Genomic DNA, 23,078 nt, shown 5'->3' with positions numbered 1-23,078 from the left:
TTCTTAGCATGCTAAGAAATTTTTATCCGCTGGGAATCCGTCGGCTGGATTTTAATCCGCTGGGAAATGTCCGCTCGGACGTACACACGACCGGATCTATCTGCTGTAACTGATCCGCGGATAAATCCCAGCGGATAGATCCGGTCGTGTGTACGGGGCCTAACACTACATGGTTTTGGTAAACCTGAAGAGAAAAACCTGCAGGAAAACCGATAGTGTGTATGGGGCTTTAGGCTTTCATTGATTGATGTGCGTTTGGACAGAGTGGTGATGGATTAGAACACCTGCCATGTTTTTATTGTTACCTCTGCCCCTGTTAGGGAGAATCACCCTCTCTATATGCCCTGTTTACTATTATCATTAAAAGTGAAAGTAAAAGAAAATCGCAAATTTTGGGGTTTCCCTAGGACAGTAAAAGGGGAAATCTTCCAATTAGTATTCTGGTTCTGGTGACCTGGGAGACTCCAAGAGTTTCCCTTAATTTGTGGGGATTGCTTCTCACTCCCTATTTTGGCTATGGGACAGAAAGTGAAGGGAAATCCCCCCAAACAGACACATGCCACGTACACACGATCAGAATTTCCGACACAAAATCATTGAACTTCATTTTTCTCAGCTCGTCGTAGTGTTGTACGTGACCGCGTTCTTGACGTTCGGAATTTCCGACAACATTTGTGTGACCGTGTGTATGCAACACAAGTTTGAGCCAACATTACGTCGGAAAAAAAATCCACGGTTTTCTTGTCAGAAATTCCGATCGGGTGTACGCGGCAAAATAAAGAAAAAGAAAAACATAAAAGAAGGGGTTATAACCTTGTCATAATCTATCCATAATGAGAAAAAAAAGTGTTGCTATAGTTCCACTTTAAAAACTTAGGAAGAAAAGGTGTCAGTTATTAGTGGAGATTAATGGGGCTAGATGTATTCAAACTTGAGTAGAGAAGCTAAAGGCCAAATTTACAGTGCCTTGCAAAAGTATTCACCCCCTTGGCATTTTTCGTTTTTTGTTGCCTCACAACCTGGAATTAACATGGATTGTTTGAGGATTTGCATCATTTAAATTACAGAACATGCCCACAACTTTAAAGATGTTTTTTTTTATTATTGCGAAGCAAACCACAAATAGGACAAAATAACAGAAAAAGTCAATGTGCATAACTATTCACCCCCCTAAAGCCAATACTTTGTAGAGCCACCTTTTGCGGCTATCACAGCTTCATGTCGCTTTGGATAAGTCTCTATGAGCTTGCCACATCTTACCACTGGGATTTTTGCCCATTCCTCCTTGCAAAACTGTTCCAGCTCCTTGAAGTTGGATGGTTTGCAATTGTGAACAGCAATCTTTAAGTCTGACCACAGATTTTCTATTGGATTGAGGTCAGGACTTTGACTAGGCCATTCCAACACATTTACAGGTTTACCCTTAAACCATTACAGTGTTGCTTTAGCAGTGTGTTTGGGGTCATTGTCCTGCTGGAAGGTGAACCTCCATCCTAGCCTCAAATCACACACAGAGTGGTGCAGGTTTTGCTTAAGAACATCCCTGTATTTAGCACCATCCATCTTTTCCTCAACTCTGACCCATTTCCCAGTCCAGACTACTGAAAAACATCCCCACAGGATGATGCTGCCACCACCATGTTTCACTGTGGGGTATGCTGTTCTTTGGGTGATGTGATGTGTTGGGCTTGCGCAATATATAGCGTTTTCTTTGATGGACAAAAAGTAAAATTTTAGTCTCATCAGACCAGAGCACATTCCTCCATACATTTTGGGAGTCTCTCACATGCCTTTTCGCAAACTCAAAACGTTCCATTTTGTTTTTTGCTGAAAATAATGGTTTTCTTCTGACCACTCTGCCATAAAGCCCAACTCTACGGAGCATACGGCTTATTGTCGTCCTATGTACAGACACTCCAGTCTCTGCTGTGGAACTCTGCTCCTCCAGGGTTACCTGCGCTGCCTCTCTGATTAATGCCCTCCTTGTCCGGTCCATGAGTTTTGTTGTGTGACCGTCTCTTTCAGGTTTGCTGCTGTGCCATGTTCTTTCTATTTGGTTATGATAGATTTGTTGGTGCTCCTAGGGATCATCAAAGATTTGGATATTTTTTTTACAACCTAACTCTAACTTGTACTTCTCAACAACATTGTCTCTTACTTTTTTGGAGAGTTCCTTGGTCTTCATGGTAGTGTTTGGTTAGTGGTGCCTCTTGCTCAGGTGTTGTAGCTTCTGGGGCCTTTCAAAAAGGTGTGTATATGTAATGACAGATCATGTGACACTTAGATTGCACACAGGTGTACATTATTTCACTAATTATGTGACTTCTGAAGGTAATTGGTTGCACCAGAGCTTTTTATGGGCTTCATAACAAAGTGGGTAAATACATACGCACATGCCAATTATAATTTTTTTTTTCCTGAAAAATTGTTTTATGTATATATTTTTCAAATTTTACTTAACCAACTTAAACTATTGTGTTCTGATCCATCACATATAATTTAGATTTAAAAAACATTGAACTAAAGGTTGTAATGTAACAAAATAGGTAAAAAGCCAAGGTGGGTGAATACTTTTGCAAGGCACTGTAACTGCAACATATAAATGGTGCTGTGCATTAATATGTGTGTATAGGATCTGAGTGGTTGTGCTTGCTAGAAACACTTCCATCGTCACATAAAACTGCCTTGCAGACAGTGTCATAGTAAATTGTCCTTTCATCCTGCTATGGTCAATGGAAATTGAAATAATGACATGCTCTGTACCTGCCCATCCAGTACCTGTACAGTTACAGTATGGTTGACATCAGGGGCGGACTGACAACTCATGGGGCCCCTGGGCAATAGAAGATTATGGGGCCCCCGGGCTTACAGATGGCCACCATGACAGAAGGCATTGCATAGGCAGGGCAGCTAAAAATCTCAGGATTTTAACATCAAAAGCATGTCGGTTTTGAACATATCAGAGACAGATGTAAAAAAAAAACATAGATTTTTACATACTGGTCCTGGTTTTATTGAGCCTGGCAACCCTGATGGGGCACCCTAGTGGCATGGGGCCCTCGGGCAGTGCCCGAAAGTCCCAATGGCCAGTCCGCCCCTGGTTGACATGGAGCTGGAGGCTCCAGTTTTGATACTGCCAAGATGTCATAAAAAGATCACCAATGGCAGAGCCTACTCTTATAGTGGTGTGGATGAAAAGTTGACTTTTATGTTTTGAGAACAGCAAGTATTAAAAAGTATTAAAGTATTAAATTAATTAGTATTGGTTTTCATTAGTGATAACCAAATCTGCTTAGGTCCAGCATTAGGTGAACTGGTAAGGTGGTGTTTTAGGATCTTTAACCACTTAACCCCCCAGCTCACTTTTTGCGATTCGGCACTGCGTTACTTTAACTGACAATTGCGCGGTCATGCGATGTGGCTCACAAACAAAATTGACATCCTTTTTTACCACAAATAGAGCTTTCTTTTGGTGGTATTTGATCACCTCTGCGGTTTTTATTTTTTGCGCCATAAACAAAAATAGAGTGACAATTTTGAAAAAAATGCAATATTTTTTACTTTTTGCTATAATAAATATCCCCAAAAAATATATAAAAAAAAGGTGTTTTTCCTCAGTTTAGGCCGATACGTATTCTTCTAGATATTTTTGGTTAAAAAAATTGCAATAAGCGTATATTGATTGATTTGCGCAAAAGTTATAGCGTCTACAAAATAGGGGATATAATTATGGCATTTTTATTATTATTGTTTTTTTTTACTTGTAATGGTGGCAATCTGCAATTTTTATCATGACTGCTACTTAATGGCGGACACATCGGACATAATCAGTCTCATTTCTGCATCTCAATCAGCTTCCAGAATTTATTGCCAAAGCTTAATTCAACAAGCTGAGGTTAGAAGTTGATTGGTTCTCTGCAGTCTGCAAGTAAGACTGATTTTGCAGTCTCCAGTTTTAGTAAATAAACCCCAATTTCTGTATCCAGCACTGTACCTTACAATCTGCAGTTTAGACAAGTGTGAACCACTTGTCCTCAGTGACCCCTGGTCAGTAAGTAAATGAGCCAATAGGTGAACACATATATTATAATGATGATATGGTTGACAATGATTCTATTTTAATAATGTGAAAAGTATGTCCAATGGATGTCACATTGATATGCGCTTAGCTGTTAGCTTCAGCAAAGGAGGATGCACATGGGGTCCCAGTCTTGAAAGGACAGAGTTGGTCGCTAAAACGAAGAAGTGAAGGGACTGATACTCCGAAATGTAGCAATCCCCTGCAAACATCAGGTTGTCCCAGATCATCTTAATACATTACAATTTCCAAATTGGGTAAGTTGGTGAAATGATCAGACAAAGAGTAACTGTCATTTTCAGTTTACTAAACAAGTGCAAATCTAGAAAAAATAATGCAAAACAGGTACATGATGGCAAAGAAAATGCATACACTGCAGAATAATACAAAACTTAATATTGGAAGTTGCACAAACATAGACTCTTCACAGCAACGTCTCAACGTCTCAATCAGGTGACATCTGGCTGCAAAGCATTGAACTGGTGCAACATCCTGGGAGTAATGAAAATGGCTTACACCTTGGTGACAAGGATCTGGCAATACCCATAGCGAGATTAAGCGTGGAGAGCAATTTGGTCTGTTCTAGGGCAGCATGGAATCCATAGATGAGGATAGGCATCCCTTATGGTAAAAGTATTTAGATGTCTATGGTCTGCACAAAAGCAGAGCGCTGTTCGTCCTCATAAAGATGATTGAAGCCACACTTGGGCCCTGCTCTTCTGACTTTCTTTGATCGTCCCCTGGTTGCATCATCTGTTCTAGCATCAGCTTAACTTCCTTGCTTGATGAGAAGACTCCCTCATGTGAGTATCTTGTGTTCAATCACACTGCCACAGCCCAAGTCATAGTCCTCCTGTGAGAACACCACTTTTTCATTAGAAGCCTTACTGCTTCTGAGTATCTTTTAGTTCCGAAGTGCAGAGGGGGGCAGAGATACAGGAAAGGTTAGACAAGTGCTGGTAGTGGGGGACTCAATCATTAGGAGGACAGAGAGGGCAATCTGTCAGAAAGACCATGGTCGCCGAGCAGTATGCTGTTTACCGGGCGCTCAGGTTTAGCACATCGCGGATCGGGTGGACAGATTATTGGGCGGGGCTGGGGAGGACCCAGCGGTCATGGTACACATTGGTACCAATGACAAAGTGAGAGGAAGGTGGAGAGTCCTAAAAAATGATTTCATCATAATGGGGGACTTCAATAATCCAGATTTTGACTGGGCAGAGGGGACAGCTCACTCATTAGGTCTGTCATTTCATTAATGTCTTACAGGACAACTTCATGTCCCAATTTGTGGATTCCTCTAACAGAAAGAATGCCCTGCTAGATCTATTAATCATAAATGATCCAAGTCTGATCTCAGATGTGGCAATACGGGACAACTTGGAATCTAGTGATCATAGGATGATTGCATTTAGCGTAAATCGTAGAAAAAGGAGGCACAAGGATAGCACAAGAGCACTAAATTTCAAACAAGACAATTTTTCTGAACTGCAGTCATTACTACATGACATCAATTGGGAACAAATCCTAAAAACACTGAACACAGAAGAAAAATAGGAATGCTTTAGGGGCATATTAAACAAAGGTTTCACACAGTGCATTCCAATGGGCAATACATATAGAAGAGCGAATCTTAAACCTGGGTGGCTAAACCATAATGTAAAAAGCCTCATTAAAGAGAAAAAAATGGCCTTTAAAAAATATTAAGGGGATGGGTCACTGTCAACATCCCAACACTACAAGGAATCTAATAAGATTTATAAGAATGCAATCAGGGCGGCCAAAAAAAAACAACAAGAAACACATAGCGAAAGAGAGTAAAACAAATCCAAATAAATGTTTCTAGATATATCAGAGCACATTGCCCACATAAAAGACCAGGATGGGAGGATGGTTACAGATGACACAGAAAAGGCAACTGTACTAAATGCCTTCTTCTCCTCAGTTTTTACACAGGAAAAGGAGGGGTATACCGACCGCAACAGTACTGTTAGTGACACGTCACAGGGAATACTGTTGTAGCTAATAGGCCAGAGTAGAAAATGCTTAATAAACTTAATACAAATAAATCACCAAGACCAGATGGCTTACACCGAGAGTCCTCAGAGAAATCAGTCAGGTTATAGCCAGACCATTGTTCCTAATCTTAGCAGACAGCATACTGACAGGAATTGTACCAGATGATTAGAGAGAATCCCAATGTGGTACCAATATTCAAAAAAAGGGCAGAGACAAATCCCTGAAAACTACAGGCCAGTCAGCCTAACATCAATAGTTGGTAAATTATTGGAGGGGATGATAAGGGACTATATCCAAGAATTTACTGAAGAAAAAAATATCATTAGTAGTAATCAGCATGGGTTTATGAAAGGTCAGTCTTACCTGACCAATCTGCTAACATAATAATAACTTCACACCAGGATATAGAAATTTTACAGAAAGACCTGAACAAAATAATGGAGTAGACAACTACATGGCAAAAGAGGTTTAATGTGGAGAAATGTAAAGTAATCACTTGGGGGCAAAAAACATAAATGCAAACTACTCACTAGGGGGAGAACTGCTGGGGGAATCAAGGATGGAGAAAGATCTGGGGGTCCTAGTAGACAGATTGAGCAATAGTGTGCAATGTCAATCTGCAGCTACCAAAGCTGGCAGAAAAATTGCATGCATAAAAAAAGGGATATACTCCACAGATAAAACGATAATCCTGCCACCATATAAAACTCTGGTTAGACCACATCTGGAGTACTCTGTCCAGTTCTGGTCACCAGTTCTCAGAATGTGCTGGAACTGGAGAAGGTCCAAAGAAGGGCAACAAAACTAATAAGGGGTCTGGACCCCCTTAATTACAAGGAACACCTGCAAGCACTAGATTTTTTCTCGCTGGAAAAGAGACACTTGAGAGGGGACATGATAGCAATTTACAAATATCTCAATGGTGATCCCAGCATAGGTAAAAAAAACTATTCAGTTTCAAGGAGTGTCAGAGGACACAGGGCCACACAATGAGATTGTCGGATAAGCAGTTTAACCTTAAACTGCACAGGGGGGGTTTCTCTGTCAGGTCAATAAGGATGTGGAACTCTCTTTCACAATTGGTGGTGTCAGCACGGAGTATGGGTATTTTTTAACAGGCTCTTGGATGTGCATCTTAAAGAACACAACATACAGGGATATGGGAAATAATTATAAACACTGACACACGTCCACCAACACAGGCTGAACTCGATGGACTATTGTCTTTATTCAACCTTACCCAATATGTAACTGGTTGTGGTTGTAGATGTTGTAGTTTTTGCTCTCCTGCCCATTCTTGGTTCATTCCTGCCAACCATTGAGTCTTATTCACTTTTACCATGCAAGGACAATGAAGAAACTCTGGAGCTCTATGTTGCCCACCTTGGGGCAATCACATTTATGATTAGGGTCACTTATATCCCAAGGAGCAGTCAGAGTGGAAAAGCCTTGGTATTATGCATGCTAGCCAGCAAAATATCTTGCCAGACTACTGTGAAGGTCTTGGCAACACATGAAACAACTCCTGAGGGCAAGGGTTTTTATGAGAACAGTGAAGCATTGAAATCATTGGCAAGCACCTAAACAGGTGCAATGTTAGAAGCAATTAAGCAAAAACAGTTTAGATAGCAAAGAACATGCATATCTTGCAGAGAATGTCTATCAGAAAATCCCTACAGTAGAACAGTACAAGACCCAAACAGCTACTTGTGATTATCCTTATCAACAGCATACCTTTCAGGGAAGTCCAGAGTAGCTCTGGTAAAACAGGTAAACAGCTGGAGGGATCAAATGCCCAAGGATTAAGGTGATCCCACTAGAACTGGAGTACTGTGGTAGCAATTGATCAGGGGGGGGGGGGGGCTCCCCACAGCAGCTGGGTCTTTTGGAGAAGCTGAGTTCTTTTAGGCTCTGGCCCACAAACTAGTTCTGAAAGTAAAAAGTCCAAGTGTTTGTAAATATTATTGCAGTGATAAAAGTTGCAGTTATTCATGGTTATTATTGTGAATAGGACATTATGATTGCTATTAGAGATGTTATACTGTCATTATGATGTGTATGAAGATGTGTAAAGTTGCTAAAGTGAACATATGCACTGTGCATATGTATTTATATTGATTTATTGGTAATATGAACATGTGGATATTTATTTGTGTGTAATATAGTCTATATTGCTATAATAAGAGCCGGTTCACACTGGGGGGGCTCGACTTCGAGGGCGACTCGGCAAGGCGTCCTGAAGACGACTTCAGAGGCGACTTGCAAAATGACTTCTGTATAGAAGTCAATGCAAGTCGCCCTGAGTCGCCCCCGAAGTCGTGCAAGAACCTTTTTCTAAGTCGGAGCGACTTGCGTCGCTCCTATTAGAACGGTTCTATTGAATACAATGGGACGCGACTTGTCAGGCGGCTGAGTCACCTGACGAGTCGCCTCAGTATGAACCGGCTCTAATAAATCCATGTTTACATTAACATTAAATAAATATAAACACACACACACATTCATAGAGCATATGGTCACTTTAGCAACTTTTCACATCTTCATACACATTATGATAGGAGGTCTTCTATCCCTTCAAGTGTAGGTGTGGGTTGCCACCATCCCTAATATCAACATTTAATATTTACACTTTCTTGGGGATTTTGTCGGAAACCATATAAACACAGACACTTCATTTAAAAAGTACAAATATAGATTTCTTTATTCATTTTACATCATAAAATATTCACCACTTAAATCTGTGGCTTATTAAAAACAGTAATTCTTTACAAAAGATAACAGAGGGTCTACATATACAGGAATATACTTGTCAGATAGTGGTACGACCAGTTGCGCTCTAGCTGCGATGTAATGATTTAAGTGGTAAATATTTTATGAAATAAAATGAATAATGAAATCTATATTTGTACATTTAAAATGAAGTGTCTGTATTTAAAAGGTTGCCAACAAAATCCCAAAAAAGGTGTAAAAATTCAATGCATATACATTATGATAAAATCTCCAATAGCAACCTAATGTCCTAATGACAATAATGATAGATAGATAGATACATACAGTAGCATGCCCTGAATCCCTGGAGATTTCTCCAGGTCACTAGTGCTGCAGTCACCAACACCACAGCAGCATCTCACCCCGCTGCTTGCCACCTGTCTCGACAGGCCCCTTCCACATGTGGTGGAATCCATTTGCTGAGTAGGAGATCTATCCACTGATCGAAGCAGAGTGGGCAGATGGCAGGTCTGTGTCCACTCAGTTTATGCATAGTGGACACGGAGACAGCACGCTCTGCTCTATGGGAAGACCAGCTGTCTGTTTACACCTAACTGCCCTCCAATCCCATCAGCATAGATGGAGGGGTACAGATCCCCCACCATTTTTTTTAGCAGACTGGTTTGGTTTGTAGATAGGCGGGTCTAAAAGGACACAAGTTAATTTACACAGACCGGTCCATAGGGGTGAATCAAATCAGTTGAATCCAATCAGAAAATTTCAGAACCAAGGGAAGCTACCCCCATACTTGCCAAGTGTCCCAGAACTGCTGGGACAGTCCCATTTTCTAGACATATACATAGTATAGTTCCAGCTCAGACCAATGTAACTATGTATATACCCCAGATGAGGTCTTCTGAGACAAAATGCATCGGTACGCTCTGCTGAAGCCACTGCTTTTTATTTCAATCACTTTTTATCTACTAAAATGTGTGTTTTATTCCTTCTTTTATAATAAATATTTCCTGTTTTCAAACGGAATTACACTATGTGCCTCCCTTCTTCTTTTCCTAATTACATTACTTACCAGATTATTTACCCATCTGGTTTTCCGATTAAAAACAAATCCCATTGAGGTCCACTGTCCGAATCTACCATATATACCGGGAGGTCCTATCTGCAGAGGCAGCCTTCCCATGGGGCCCTTTTTCATCCATCCGTTTGCGGATGAATAAGGGACATACATTGGTCCCTATGTGATTGCGTGTGTCAGCGGATAAACATCCGCTGACACCCGTAATCACCCGCCTCCGCAAAGATCCGATTTTGCAGACGGAAGAATGTCCTATTTTTTCTTCCGTCTGCGGATCGGATCGGATGAACACGGACACACGGTCCGTGTTCATCCGATCCCCCCATAGGGGAGAGCGGAGAAAAGACAGGGCGGTCTCTGCACAGTGTGCGGGGACCGCCCTGTCAGTCGCCGGCTCAGCGGGGATATACTGAGCGATCCCCGCTGAGCTTACGGACACACGTAGGCGGATCATTACTGATCTGCCCCGTGTAAAAGGGCCCATGGTGTATTGCAGCATAAAGCTAGATTAGGCGTGCACCTACTTGAGTTCAATCTCTCTGGTAAGCCTTTGGTTTTTCTGGTGGTGGATCTACTATCAATTTGTTTTCTGGCACATCTTTTTGTCTTCAAAATACATGCATGTTCAGCCCATTTTTTTGATTATTTGAATCACGTTTTGGACACTTTCACCAATATATTGTTTGTTTGATGAAACACCTTCATTGACTGTTACATCTATCCATGTTATGTTTTTTGGAATATTATTATTATTATTACTGTTCATAGTAATTTTTGTGTAAATATTCCAGTTCACTTTAAATTATGCATTTATATTTACATATATTCTCTTGTCTCTGTTCTTTAGAGACTTTTCACTAGTGCTGCACATATATACTTGTTTTTACATTTTACATTATGTATATACCGTAGCTGAAAGGAAAGGAACTGGAGAATCTGTCCTCAAAAGTGAGGCATAAGAGGTCTTTTTAGACCCCTGATATTTCATCAAAGCCTCCAAACGGGCTCCTAAAAAATAAAAAAAATTATTGTAAAAAATGATATTGTAAAAAATAATGAAAGTTGTAAAAAATAATAAAGAAATAATAAAAATAAAAAGGTATTGACACTGTTCACTGCCCTACTATCACCAATCTCTGCCCTACTGACACCACCCTCTTCTTGGGGGCAAACTAAGTCTTTGCCCCAAGTAAAAAAAATGGGAATGGAGTTAAAGGGGCCTGCACCCGCATCTTGCTGCTTTCTTTTTGAAAAAATGCCCACTGGAGTTTGCTTTAGCTAGTGGCTACATCAAAAAGCTTCTGACCTCTACATTATAGTTATATTAAAGCTTTTAGATATTTAAATGGTTACATATTTTGAAAGTCTGACCATCATATTACTCTAAATAATAATGATATAAATTCCATTTGTTTACATTGCAAAACAAATTACTTATATGCTGAATAATACATTTCTGCCAACGTCGTGTTCTCATCACAAGCTTACCTGAGCTGAAGTCTTTCTTTTAATGCACTTTATATCTGCAATCCTACTTACTGTGCAGTTTTAAGATATGTCTAATTTGCTTCCTTAGTTTGTGTTATGTAGCTTAGTTCAAGGTGTACAGTGATCGATAGCCAGGTTCTAGACCTCTATGCTTACTAGAACTGCTTAAATAAGCTTTATGTTTCCATTTCAAATGCTAAATGCCATAATATGATATTGCTTTCTTGCCACCATAATGAATGTGATATTATGCACATATAAATAAGTCTACATTTAAAGGGCTTTCCACTTTCCCCACGAATACCGTATTTCAAATCAGTTTCTTTCACTGATGGTTCTAATGTGAGTGTATAGGCAATCATCTTCAGGAAGTTTTACTTACAAATTTAAATCAGAACTTGAACCAAACAACTAAACTATGCAGTAGGAATACATATATGTGAACTGCTTTACAATTGAAAAAGCAAACATTTATTCTTTTTAGACAGTATTGTGATTCACACATTTCTACCATACTGTATAGTTGAAACATATTGAGCTAATGCTAACGCATGATTAATCATTTACATTTATTTTTGCGTGTAGATGGAAAAATATAGTAAACATCTGGAGCTGTTAGTTGCTGAACGTACCCAAGATCTAATGCATGAAAAGCAAAAAACAGACAGATTACTGTACAGTAAGTTAATGTATTTCTTCTCGTCTTACCCAGTTGTTGTTTTTTTGGCTGCACTGGTGATTAATAGCATTCATCTGCTGTTTTAGTAAGACTTTATTTGTAAACTATAATGAAAATGTAGAGGTAAAAAACATATATTTTCTTGGAGCTGGTAAGACATATATAGAAAATGCATAGATATTGTACAAAATATTAATGTATAGTATCCTTGTTTACTCATTATAAAAATATACATTACATAATAAGGGGAGTTTATAACTTGTATCAGTTTTTTCTTCTGCTATCAAGTGCTCCATTGTAGCTTCTGATGTCAATGTTTTACCAGAGAATGTGGTAATTTTTCAAAAGTGATGGGCTAATAGGTCAATCTTGTCAAAATTTGGCTTGATGTTAAAGTGAGTCAGTGGCCACGCTATGGGCTATCAAATTATTATAAATTCTTCACAAGCTGTAAATGAGCTGTAAACCAAGGTCTTTAGCTGCAGGCAGTGGTGGCTGGTGCTCAAAATTTTTTGGGGGGCGCAAACGAAAAAAAAAAAGAAAGAAATTGCAGCCTCACTGTGCCCATCCAACGCAGCCACTGTGCCATCAATTCACACCACTGTGCCATGCCATCAAACGCAGCCACTGTACCATGCCATCAAATGCAGCCACTGTGCCATCAATTGTCACCACTGTTCCATGCCATAAAATGCAGTCACTATGCCATGCCATCAAATGCAGCCACTGTGCCATCAATTCGCACCACTGTGCCATGCCAACAAACGCAGTCACTATGCCATGCCATCAAACGCAGCCACTGTGCCATGCCATCAAACGCAGCCGCTGTGCCATCAATTGTCACCACTGTGCCATGCCATCAAACACAGTCACTGTGCCATGCCATCAAACGCAGTCACTGTGCCATGCCATCAAACACAGCCACTGTGCCATCAATTGTCACCACTGTGCCATGCCATCAAACGCAGCCACTGTGCCCATCAATTGTCGCCACTGTGCCAATTGTCACCACTGTGCCCTTTAATTGTCGCCACTATGCCCATTGTCGCCACTGTGCCCATTGATGTCACTGTGCCCTTTAATTGTCACCACTGTGCCCATTGATGCCACTGTGCCAATTGTCCCCACTGTGCCCTTTAATTGTCACCACTGTACCCATTGTTGCCACTGTGCCCATTGATGTCACTGTGCCCTTTAATTGTCGCCACTTTGTCAATTGTCGCCACTGTGCCCATTGTCGCCGCTGTGCCCTGTAAAATGCCCCTTCCCCCCCCCCCGCCCGGCACTTACCTTTCTGGGAGTCAGCCATCCTCCTTCCACGTCCCTCGATGTCTTCTCCCGCCCTCGATGACGCTTCAGCCAACCAGGTTAATGGTAACCAGAACCGGTGAACCTGATTGGCTGAGACTCCTGTCAGTCTTATCCAAGGAAGGCACCCCCCGTACGTCCCCTGGATAAGCATCCGGAAGGCTGAGGGCTGTACTCGTAAAGCCTATCAGAGCCGCTGGCTCTGATAGGCACTTCCGCACAGCCAACCAGCTGCCGTTATTCAGGTGGCCGGCGCTCAAGGTCCGGCCATCTGAATAGACCAGCGGCCGGCAGCAATGCATGAATCTATGTTATTTCAGTGGCCACTGGCTGCAGGTACTGTGGAGCAATTTATTCTCAAAGAGATGCAGTGATGTAATTCAAGTAAGGTCTGAGTACTCGGTTCTCCACTCATTTTGTGCCCCTGCTCTGTGATTATCTTGGAGATACGAAGACTGGAAGGTTTCAAAGTCATTACTAGGAGGGAGTTGCAAGGAAGGAAAGGTGAGCTACTACGAGAAGGACTTAGTCCTTCTCACACGAGCATAACAAAATCCTGGTGTTTTAAGCATTTTGGGTGTTCTTAAAGTATTCTGTGCAACATTTTTTGCATGTGCTTCAAGCTTCAGGCATTTGTTTCCTTGGCTGTTCAAGGCGAAGATAGAGGAGGAGAAGAGTTTTTCAGGAGGAGAACCCTTATATGTATTTTGAAAGAAGAGGCTCCAGACAGCTGCACTTCCAAAAATCCACATTATTTGTATGAAAAGCCCAAAATGACAGGTGGTTAACAGATGGAGCAGGGGACAAACAGGTAGACGCAATTCACGCTATTGCCGGCGCATAGTCATCACACCACAGGTGCTTCCATTAAAGTCAATGTGGCCAAAAATGCCTGATTAGCCAACAAAAAAAATGCTCATATTCTTTTTTGAGCATAGGGCATTGAACATAGAAATGACTGAGCGTTGAAATGGGAACAGGCAAAAATACCAACATTAGGATTCTGCATGTTAGGTATAGTCAGGTATTGTCAAGTATAAAGAAACACACTGCTGTAGCGCACCCCACGTAGAAGTCGCTGATGAATAGGGATCACCCACCCTGTACTGCCAGGCACACGTAATTTCCACAGACATAATTGAGTCAGTGAGCAGTCCAGTACTTTGTTTTTGGATTTTTATTTGAGGGGATAAAACTTGGATAGGGAACAAGGATATTATGGGATGCCCAGTTGACTTAGAACAACTCTTCAGGGATAACTTTCCTATGTACAGTCTATATATACTCCACTGCTTCCTCCAGCACACTTGCTTGCAGAAACCCTAGCTGGCACACTGATAGTTAATCTGACAAAGAAGGCAACAGTCAGATCTTGAAGCAAAGGCCCTTTACAGGCAGGGACCCCGGGCCCCTTGGGTTGTTTAGCAAAGTACAGTGTCCAGCTTACATCCCTGTGGCTACTGATCCCAGCACCACCTCTTCAGGCACTACCAGACAGCCTGGCTGCAGCTGCCCCTTTCACTATCCCACCTGGCTACTTCTCCACCACAGTTCTCACAGACTGCAAACTCATCAGCCTACCTGGCTGACTTCTTTCAGTGCACTTTCAAGTGCACTTGACTTCTTTCAGTGCACTTGTAGTGCAAAGTGGATTTTCCTTTCGTAAATAACCCCCATAGACTCAAAGTTAAAACAACAGTGAATTCCTATGAATTTCTACATATAAAATCCCTACGCGTTTCGACCAAAATTTCTGGTTAACAGTCTTCTTCAGGCAGTAAATACATAATTATTTTGATATGTTTCATTAGTGTGTGATTGAGTGTGTTTACCAGTTCCTTGATGAGAAAGTTGTATTTCATGGCCGACCAAATTGCTGCTCATCTAAAAGTGCACCAAACCCTGATGACTCCGGGGTGTCTCCGCATGCCTCAGATCTCCCACAAATGTGACACTCTGAATTGCAATTTAATTATCCTGTTCTTTGTGGTGTTCATGTCAGGCGAAAAGCAAAATGAAACTTTTGCCTACAAAATAAGAATATAAGAATATGGGGGTATTAGACCCCAACAAATTAAATGGATGCATATACAGTATAAGCTTGTTAAACAATTTGTAATGTTGCTATCTATTTTTTGTCCAAAGGTATGCTACCAAGACAGGTTGCAGATGATCTGAGACAAGGAAAACACACACAAGCTCAAAGCTATACCAGCGCAACTGTATTTTTTAGGTAGGTACAAGTCAACCGAGATTTTACTTGAATTAGTATGTACAGTATTATATGTTTCTGTAAATGGGTGTCATGAATTAGGTTTAATTTTTTATTGTATCGGAAAATAAAACAAGGAATCAAACTGGTCACTATGGCAAACATTCCTACTTTTCCTTGTCTTTGGTTTTTAGAAATAGACTCCAAAACGTTGATGCCTGTAATTTTGTACTGGAAATATTAATACACATTTCAAAGCATTGAAATGCATTTCATCCTTCCATTTATTGATAGAAGACATTCTTACCATGCTGGGAAATACATTTCCACTGAGATAGCACCCAGCAAGAGTATGCTGAGAAATTATTTCCCACTGTGATATCACCCAGCAAGAGTATGGCTAGGTGTACTTGGACTTCTGAGGATCATCCAAGCCCTACCTGTCTCTGTGTGTGCACAAGGGTTATGGCTATCCTACCACCCATATTTTTTTATAGTTAATTGAATCATACAAACACCAGCATACACCTGCCCTTGAGTATTTTTCTAAGCATAGCCGTAGCAGAGTTAGGTGGAACTTGTGCAGTTCCTAAGAGCCCAATGTACACAGTACACATAGTAAGGGATTGATTTACTAAAACTGGAGAGTGCAAAATCTGGTGCAGCTGTGTATGGTAGCGAATCAGCTTCTAACTTCAGCTTGTTCAATAAGGGTTTGACAAAAATAAAAACCTGGAATCTGATTGGTTTCTATGCAGAGTTGCACCAGATTTTGCACTCTCCAGTTTTAGTAAATCAACCCCTATGTGTTAATAAGAGGCATATTGTGGGTTTGTTTGAATGTGAATTAATAGGGTGCTAAACAGTGAAACAAAGCATTTTCAGAAAAAATAATCCATGCAATTTTCATAGAATATCATTCCTTTTAGGTTCTGTATATGTTGAATGCATGGACAAACAAACAAAACAAACTGGTTATGTTGAAAATTTTCAGCTGGTACCCCACAACAATGCTCTCCTATAAATTTCCTAAATGTGCATCCATTATTAGGCCTCATGCACACTGGACGTTATATTAACGTTATAAAACCGCCAGTAGCTTTGTACTGAGTTGTTCAATGTTTTCAGCATTTTTGCGTTTTTGAGCCTTAGCGTTATAAAGCTTCTTTTTTTTTTCAATGCATCAAAAATGTTAAAAAAAACACTGTAAAATTGTCCAAACACGTCCAGTGTGCATGAAGCCTTAGGATTGGAAAATTCCATCATGTAACTAACATTTAAAATACTGGTTTAAATTAATCTATGAACAAAATGTACCTATTTCCAAAACACAGATTACAATATTATTTTTTTGGAGCCAAGTTGTATGGCTGTTGAGGGTACAAGGATTACTACACTTCTAATTGCCTGTGGTTTGATTGTGTCACCAATGTGTTGTTGACACATTTAAATGCATACTGTATCTAGAATGTCAAAATTAATCTATTAAAAAACAAACAGACAAAGGGGCTGTCAAATTCTAACCACACGGTATTGTCACCAGTTGATAATTCTGAATGTTGACAATTCCCTTTTGGAAATACTTTGCATATTATAATGTATCATCTCCTAACTATAAAGACTTTTTAAGAAACTGGGGATATTCCTCTAGACAGAAGCAGACAAAGTTGTTTTTTGGTTGCAAAATGTACCCAGTGGTTATTCTAGAAATATTTTGTTCTTGGCATTATTGTGCTGGGTATGTTACTCTTGGGTAGAGATAGGCTGAACACCAGAGATCGCGAACAGAAAAAAAGTTCTGACCCGAACAGCAAAACCCTTTGAAGTCTATGAAAAATCAAAAGTTCCTATTTTGAAGGCTTAGATGCAGGTAACTGGCCATAAAAAGTGTGTGGGGGTCTGGGTGCTGCCTTGGGGCACATGTATCAATGCAATTTTTTTTTAAAAGATTGTTTTTATAGGAGCAGTGATTTACATGATGCTTAAAGTGAAACAATACAAATTTAAAATTTGTTTAACCACCTCAATACCAGGCACTTTCACCCCCTTCCTGCCCAGGGCATTTTTCAGCTTTCAGCGCTGTCGCACTTTGCATGATAATTGCACGGTCATGCAACACTGTACCAAAATGATTTTTTAACCATTTTCTTCACATAAACAGAGCTTTTTTTTGGTGGTATTTAATCACTGCTGTTTTTTTTATTCTTTACCAAAAAAAAAGAAAAAACACCAAAAATTTGGAGGAAGAAAAAAACGTTTTTCTTAGTTTCTGTCAGTAAATTTAGTAAATAAGTATTTTTTCTCCTTCACTGATATGCGCTGATGAGGCGGCACTGATGAGCACTGATAGGCGGCGCTGATGAGCACTTATAGGCATTGATGGGCAGCACTGATGAGGAGGCACTGATGGGCATCAAAAGACAACACTGACTGGCACAAGTAATGGGCACAGATTTGTGTCACTAATGGGCACGCATGAGCACTGATTGGTGGCACTCATGGGTGCATTGATTGGTGGCACTTCTGGGGCTTTCCTGTAAACGGGGCACTGATAATCAGCGCCCTGATTACATGCCCTGTTCTCCCCTGCGAGGAAATGCCACTGATTGGCTCTCCTCGCCGCACACTCTGTCAGTGTTAGGTGATTAAGGTCGATTCCTGGCACTTCCTGTATTTATATGTGATCAGCTGTGATTGGACACAGAGATTGGGGTCATGCCGTGTCCTAGAAACACGGGGCGAAGACTTGCCGAATACCCTGCAAATTCGGGTGTTCCCCCGAATGGGACAAACAGCCAATGTTCAGCCCAAACTTGTGCTCAGGCCGAAATGTTCACCCAAAACTACTCTTGGGTATTATCTGCAGTTATATTTAGGCTATATGCATTTTGAATGGTAAAATAAACAATTTCTGTTGCCATAAACAGGGCACCATCACGTGCCAGTCCTGTTTTACTGAGACAAGGCTTATCCATATAGCCACCTAAAGGTGAAACCTGGTATCACAGCCTATCTGACCATAACGACCAGGGCTACCAATAGGGGTAGAGCAATCCCTCCTGTACTGGGCCTGGACCCCATCAATTTGCAATGGTTCCTGTGGCAGGGACTGAAATGGTTAAGTGCCCTTGGCCACATGTGGAGTAATTCTGGAGTTCCCAGCAATTAAAAAAACAGTGGGTTGCCTCTTTCTTCTCCTTTGGGTGCCTGGTTGGTTGGGGGTTAAGGAACTGTCAGGTAGGCTGTATAAGGTAATGGTGGGCCTAATAATTATTGATCTATGGTGGTGACCATTCCAATGTATCACACAGAGTAGTGGTCAGCAACCTTTTTCCACATAAGGGATGTATGTAAATGCATGGAGGGCTCAGGGCTGCATTCAACTGCTAATAAATTAAGATAATAATAATAATCCTAACACAGTGATCGATATCCGAGGGCTGGATGGGGGTGGGAACTGTTGGTTAACTTTTCACATTAACAGGCTGGTAATTGGTTGCTAGGATTGCCTGGTAACCAATGACCTGCTAAGTAATATGTAAAAAGTTAACTCCAGCTGTTTCCATCCCCAACCAGCCCTTTGATACCCCCCCCCCCTCCCAGCTCTGTGATAACGCTGCTTGCTGCTGTCCAATGAAGCCTAAAAAATTATCTCTTTCACTTTATTTCATATAGGCAGTAGTTGAAAACATAATAACTCAAAAGCATTCAAAGTGATGTTTCAAATCACCATATATCCAGGTTTTATATCAAGGTAGGATCAACTAGCAGTAGTTTCTTCTAGCTTGATAAAAAGCTGGACATGGCTTGAAATGTTGCTTTTAAATGACAGGAGCTACAGTGGAACCTCGGATTGCGAGTAACGTGGTTAACGAGTGTTTTCCGCAATACGAGCACTGTATTTTTAAAAATCGTGACTCAGTTTGCGAGTGTTACCTCGCAAACCGAGCATGATTCAGGCCAAAGCGGTGTGCAGTACTACTTTTGGCCTGAGGTGGGGGGGTGCCAGAGCCGAGCAGAGCTGAACGTTGCCGATCGCAGCTGATCTGCACTGTTCGGAAATGCACAGAAAGGCCCGAGGACAGCACGGCTGACCTTGGCAAATCTCGGGTGGGAAATCTTTCAGAGGTTTGTTGATGTCAGCCGAAGTGTCCTCGGGCCTTTTCGGCCGTTTTCAAGGCTCTCCGGTGCCCTCCTGCCTCTGCCCGCATGCGGTGTTGCATCCCATTGAAGTCAATGCGGAACAAATTATTTTCGTTTTGATTGACTTCAATGGGGAAACTCGCTTTGATATGCGAGTACTTTGATTTACGAGCATTCTCCTGCAACGGATTATGCTCGTAATCCGAGGTTACACTGTATTATGTTTTGCACTACTCTCTATGTGAAATAAGGTGAAAAAGCTATTATTTAAGCAAAAGACCTGGGTGTGGATGTGGAATATATTTACATCCAACACATTTTGGGAGATCCTCTGGCCAAAGGAGGTTTCATCCTGGCATCAGGCATTGGCTAAAGTGTGCACTTCAGAATTGCAAGTACATAGTGTTAAAGCGGTAGCCTGCTTTGGTATTTTTACCTACAGGTAAGCTTATAATAAGGCTTTCGTGTAGGTAAAATTAACATCTTCTAAACGTGCACCGTTCAGGATATATTTACCCTGGATGGAGCCAGTGACAACACCAGCACATGTGAAAGTTTGGCATACCATGCCGGACCTTCAGAACTTCATGCCGGAAACGAGGGCTCCCACGCATGCGACTTCGGACACTTACACCAATGGAGCCCGCGATTGGTTTACAGGTGTTTTTTTTTTGTAAACTCTGATGCAGTTTATTAACACTTTAAACATAATGTATAGAAAACAGTGTATTTAGGTTTGTAACTACTTTGAATTAGGAGATATATCCTAAAATGATCATGGTAATGTGCCTGTTGGAAAGCATTAGGGTTGTTCAGCAAATAAGCCCAGAGAGCAACGCAAACAACTGTAACCCTTAGTGAATAATCATATCAATTAAAAGATACATTCTGACTGGTTTCTATGAGATCTCACACTTTGTGTGCTTCAATTAATTATGTATAATTTTATGGACAATACAGCATTTACTTTAAAGAAAACAAATATATACTTTTAAATAACAGAACTATGATAAAATCATATATACCAATGTTAAAGCTGAAATTTAATCTGCTTATGCAGTATATTACATATCCTATTTTTTCTTCCTCCCCCTATCAACATGCTAATTAACATGCTTTCTGTTTTCCTTACATATGGTATTTTAGACCCAGTGATTACACTGGGTCTTTGTGCTTCCCAATGAAATGCAAGCAGATCATTACTGGTGGAAGGGGCCAGCAGGGTTCTGTATATAGCTTCAGGGCCGTCTTTGATATTGACTGGACCCTGGGCAAACATTTTCTTGCAAATTCTGAATCATGTAGAGCAAAGCAGGAAATCTTTGGCAAGTACATAGTGGGGGATTCTACACTGACTGGCAATGTAATGGGGAATTTACAATGAGCACCAATGTGAGGGGGGATTTACACTGACCATCAATGTAAGGGGGGATTTACACTGACCATCAATGTAAGGGGGAATTTACACTGACCATCAATGTAAGGGGGGATTTACACTGACCATCAATGTAAGGGGGAATTTACACTGACCATCAATGTAAGGGGGAATTTACACTGACCATCAATGTAAGGGGGAATTTACAATGGCCATCATGTAACGGGGGATTTAAAGCCGCCCATTAATATAGGGAGTCCAACACTGGGCTGACTCCTGGGAGGAGTTATATCAATACAAAAATGCCAATCAAAAATGGGTGGATGTCGGTCAAGAGGAACTGGCATTCTTAGGTAGAATGTATCTCCACGTAGACTCCCCTTAGTATCAATCAAATGTAATTCTGAACCTCAGTGATTGAAAGATTTGAAATCCAGTGAATGAAAGGAGAGGGCCAGGGATATCAGGATGGGGAGAAGGACAGCAATGATTTTAGACATCCTGCTCTCTATGCACACCTTGAAAAGCTCACAGTATGTGGGAAAGATCAGCGTAAGCATTTTTTTGATACAGTAGAGGAGTCTGTACAACTGCACAAGACTGAAGGTAAACCTAGATTTGACCTTTAATTGATAGTAACCTAGTGATATACGATAGTAATATTTTCCTAATTTCCCCCATAGGTGAAACACTATGGATCTTTTCCCCATTCAAAATGTAATGTATGCTGGCGTTTGATAAATCTAGTGTATTTGTTTCCCTTCTTAGTGACATTGTGGGGTTCACCCATTTGTCCAGCACCAGTACACCGTACCAGGTGGTAGATTTCCTCAACAAACTCTACACAACCTTTGATGACATCATTGACAACTATGACGTCTATAAAGTGGAGACGATAGGCGATGCCTGTAAGTGCTGGAATGCCCTAATATTTTTGTAGCCATCCTATGTGATCATTTTCTGTTTAGTTGCTGCATCAAAAACCATTTTAAAGTTATTTTTACCTGTGCCACAGTTCAGAAGGTACTGAACTGCATGTATAAAACATGTTGGATGTGCCTACATCACCCACAGAAACTATATACATTCTTTCTATAACATCCTATTTCTTACAAACAATTCTAATTTACAATCCAATTGGTCAAGAAACATATATTTATGAGGCCTTTTAAAAACATAATTTATTGAAACAGGGATAAAAAAAAAGAAGGCACAACACAAATATTCCTATTAAGGATTAGCTCAGGCATGTTTGCAAGCCGCACGTGCAGAGCCCGCCAGGAAGTCGGCACTGCACAGCTCTAATCACAAGCAGTGAGACATTGTCCTGATGTGTGGCTGCAGAGATCAGGAAATGTCTCACTGCTTGTGATTAGCATTGTGCAGTGCCGACTTCCTGACGGCCTCTGTACGTGCGGCTTGCAAACATGCCTGAGCTCATCCTTCAATTCCTATATAATAGGTGTGTAAGATCTTATTTCCTTGCAGTACTCTTGTCCTGCCAATTGACTTTAATGTGCTATACCATTAGAGAGCACATTACAGTTATGCTTACTGTATACTACTATTATTCTTTCTAGAATGCCATCTTTTTGTTTTTTAACATATACAATTTATATGTTTTCTTTTAAGACATGGTTGTTTCTGGAGTGCCTCAAGAGAATGGTATTTACCACGCCGGTGAAATTGCAAGCATGGCTCTAGACCTAGTTGCTGTGTGCAAGACATTTCAAATTCCTCATAAGCCAAACACTCAGCTCAGGATCCGTGCTGGAATTCACTCTGGTATGTTATGTCACTCCACAAAAACGTATTGAATACTAGTATACTGAATTTAAACTTACTAATAACAATTAAAGTGGGACACTAAGGAGTAATACTAATACCGTTGGGCCTTTATTTAGCAATGTATATAAGAGAAACAGACGAAGGGTCAAGTGTCACAATTATTGTCATGTCGTATTTTATTGCAAC

General features: G+C 40.7%; 1 protein-coding gene across 1 annotated transcript in view; it reads left to right on the top strand.

Moving 5' to 3' along the window:
* The window catches only part of LOC120945882 (atrial natriuretic peptide receptor 1-like), an 86,084-nt gene that overhangs the window by 23,295 nt on the left and 39,711 nt on the right, over positions 1 to 23,078 (top strand). The window contains exons 2-5 of the mRNA XM_040360431.1: positions 11,973 to 12,066; positions 15,520 to 15,607; positions 21,873 to 22,012; positions 22,737 to 22,889. Of these exons, the coding sequence (XP_040216365.1) occupies positions 11,973 to 12,066; positions 15,520 to 15,607; positions 21,873 to 22,012; positions 22,737 to 22,889 (475 nt within the window). The remainder of the gene's footprint in view (positions 1 to 11,972; positions 12,067 to 15,519; positions 15,608 to 21,872; positions 22,013 to 22,736; positions 22,890 to 23,078) is intronic.

The sequence above is a fragment of the Rana temporaria genome, chromosome 1 (genome assembly GCF_905171775.1).
Source record: "Rana temporaria chromosome 1, aRanTem1.1, whole genome shotgun sequence".
NCBI classification, from domain to species: Eukaryota; Metazoa; Chordata; class Amphibia; order Anura; family Ranidae; genus Rana; species Rana temporaria.
Note: the sequence above shows the minus strand (reverse complement) of the source record. Positions and strands in the feature narration are given on the sequence as shown.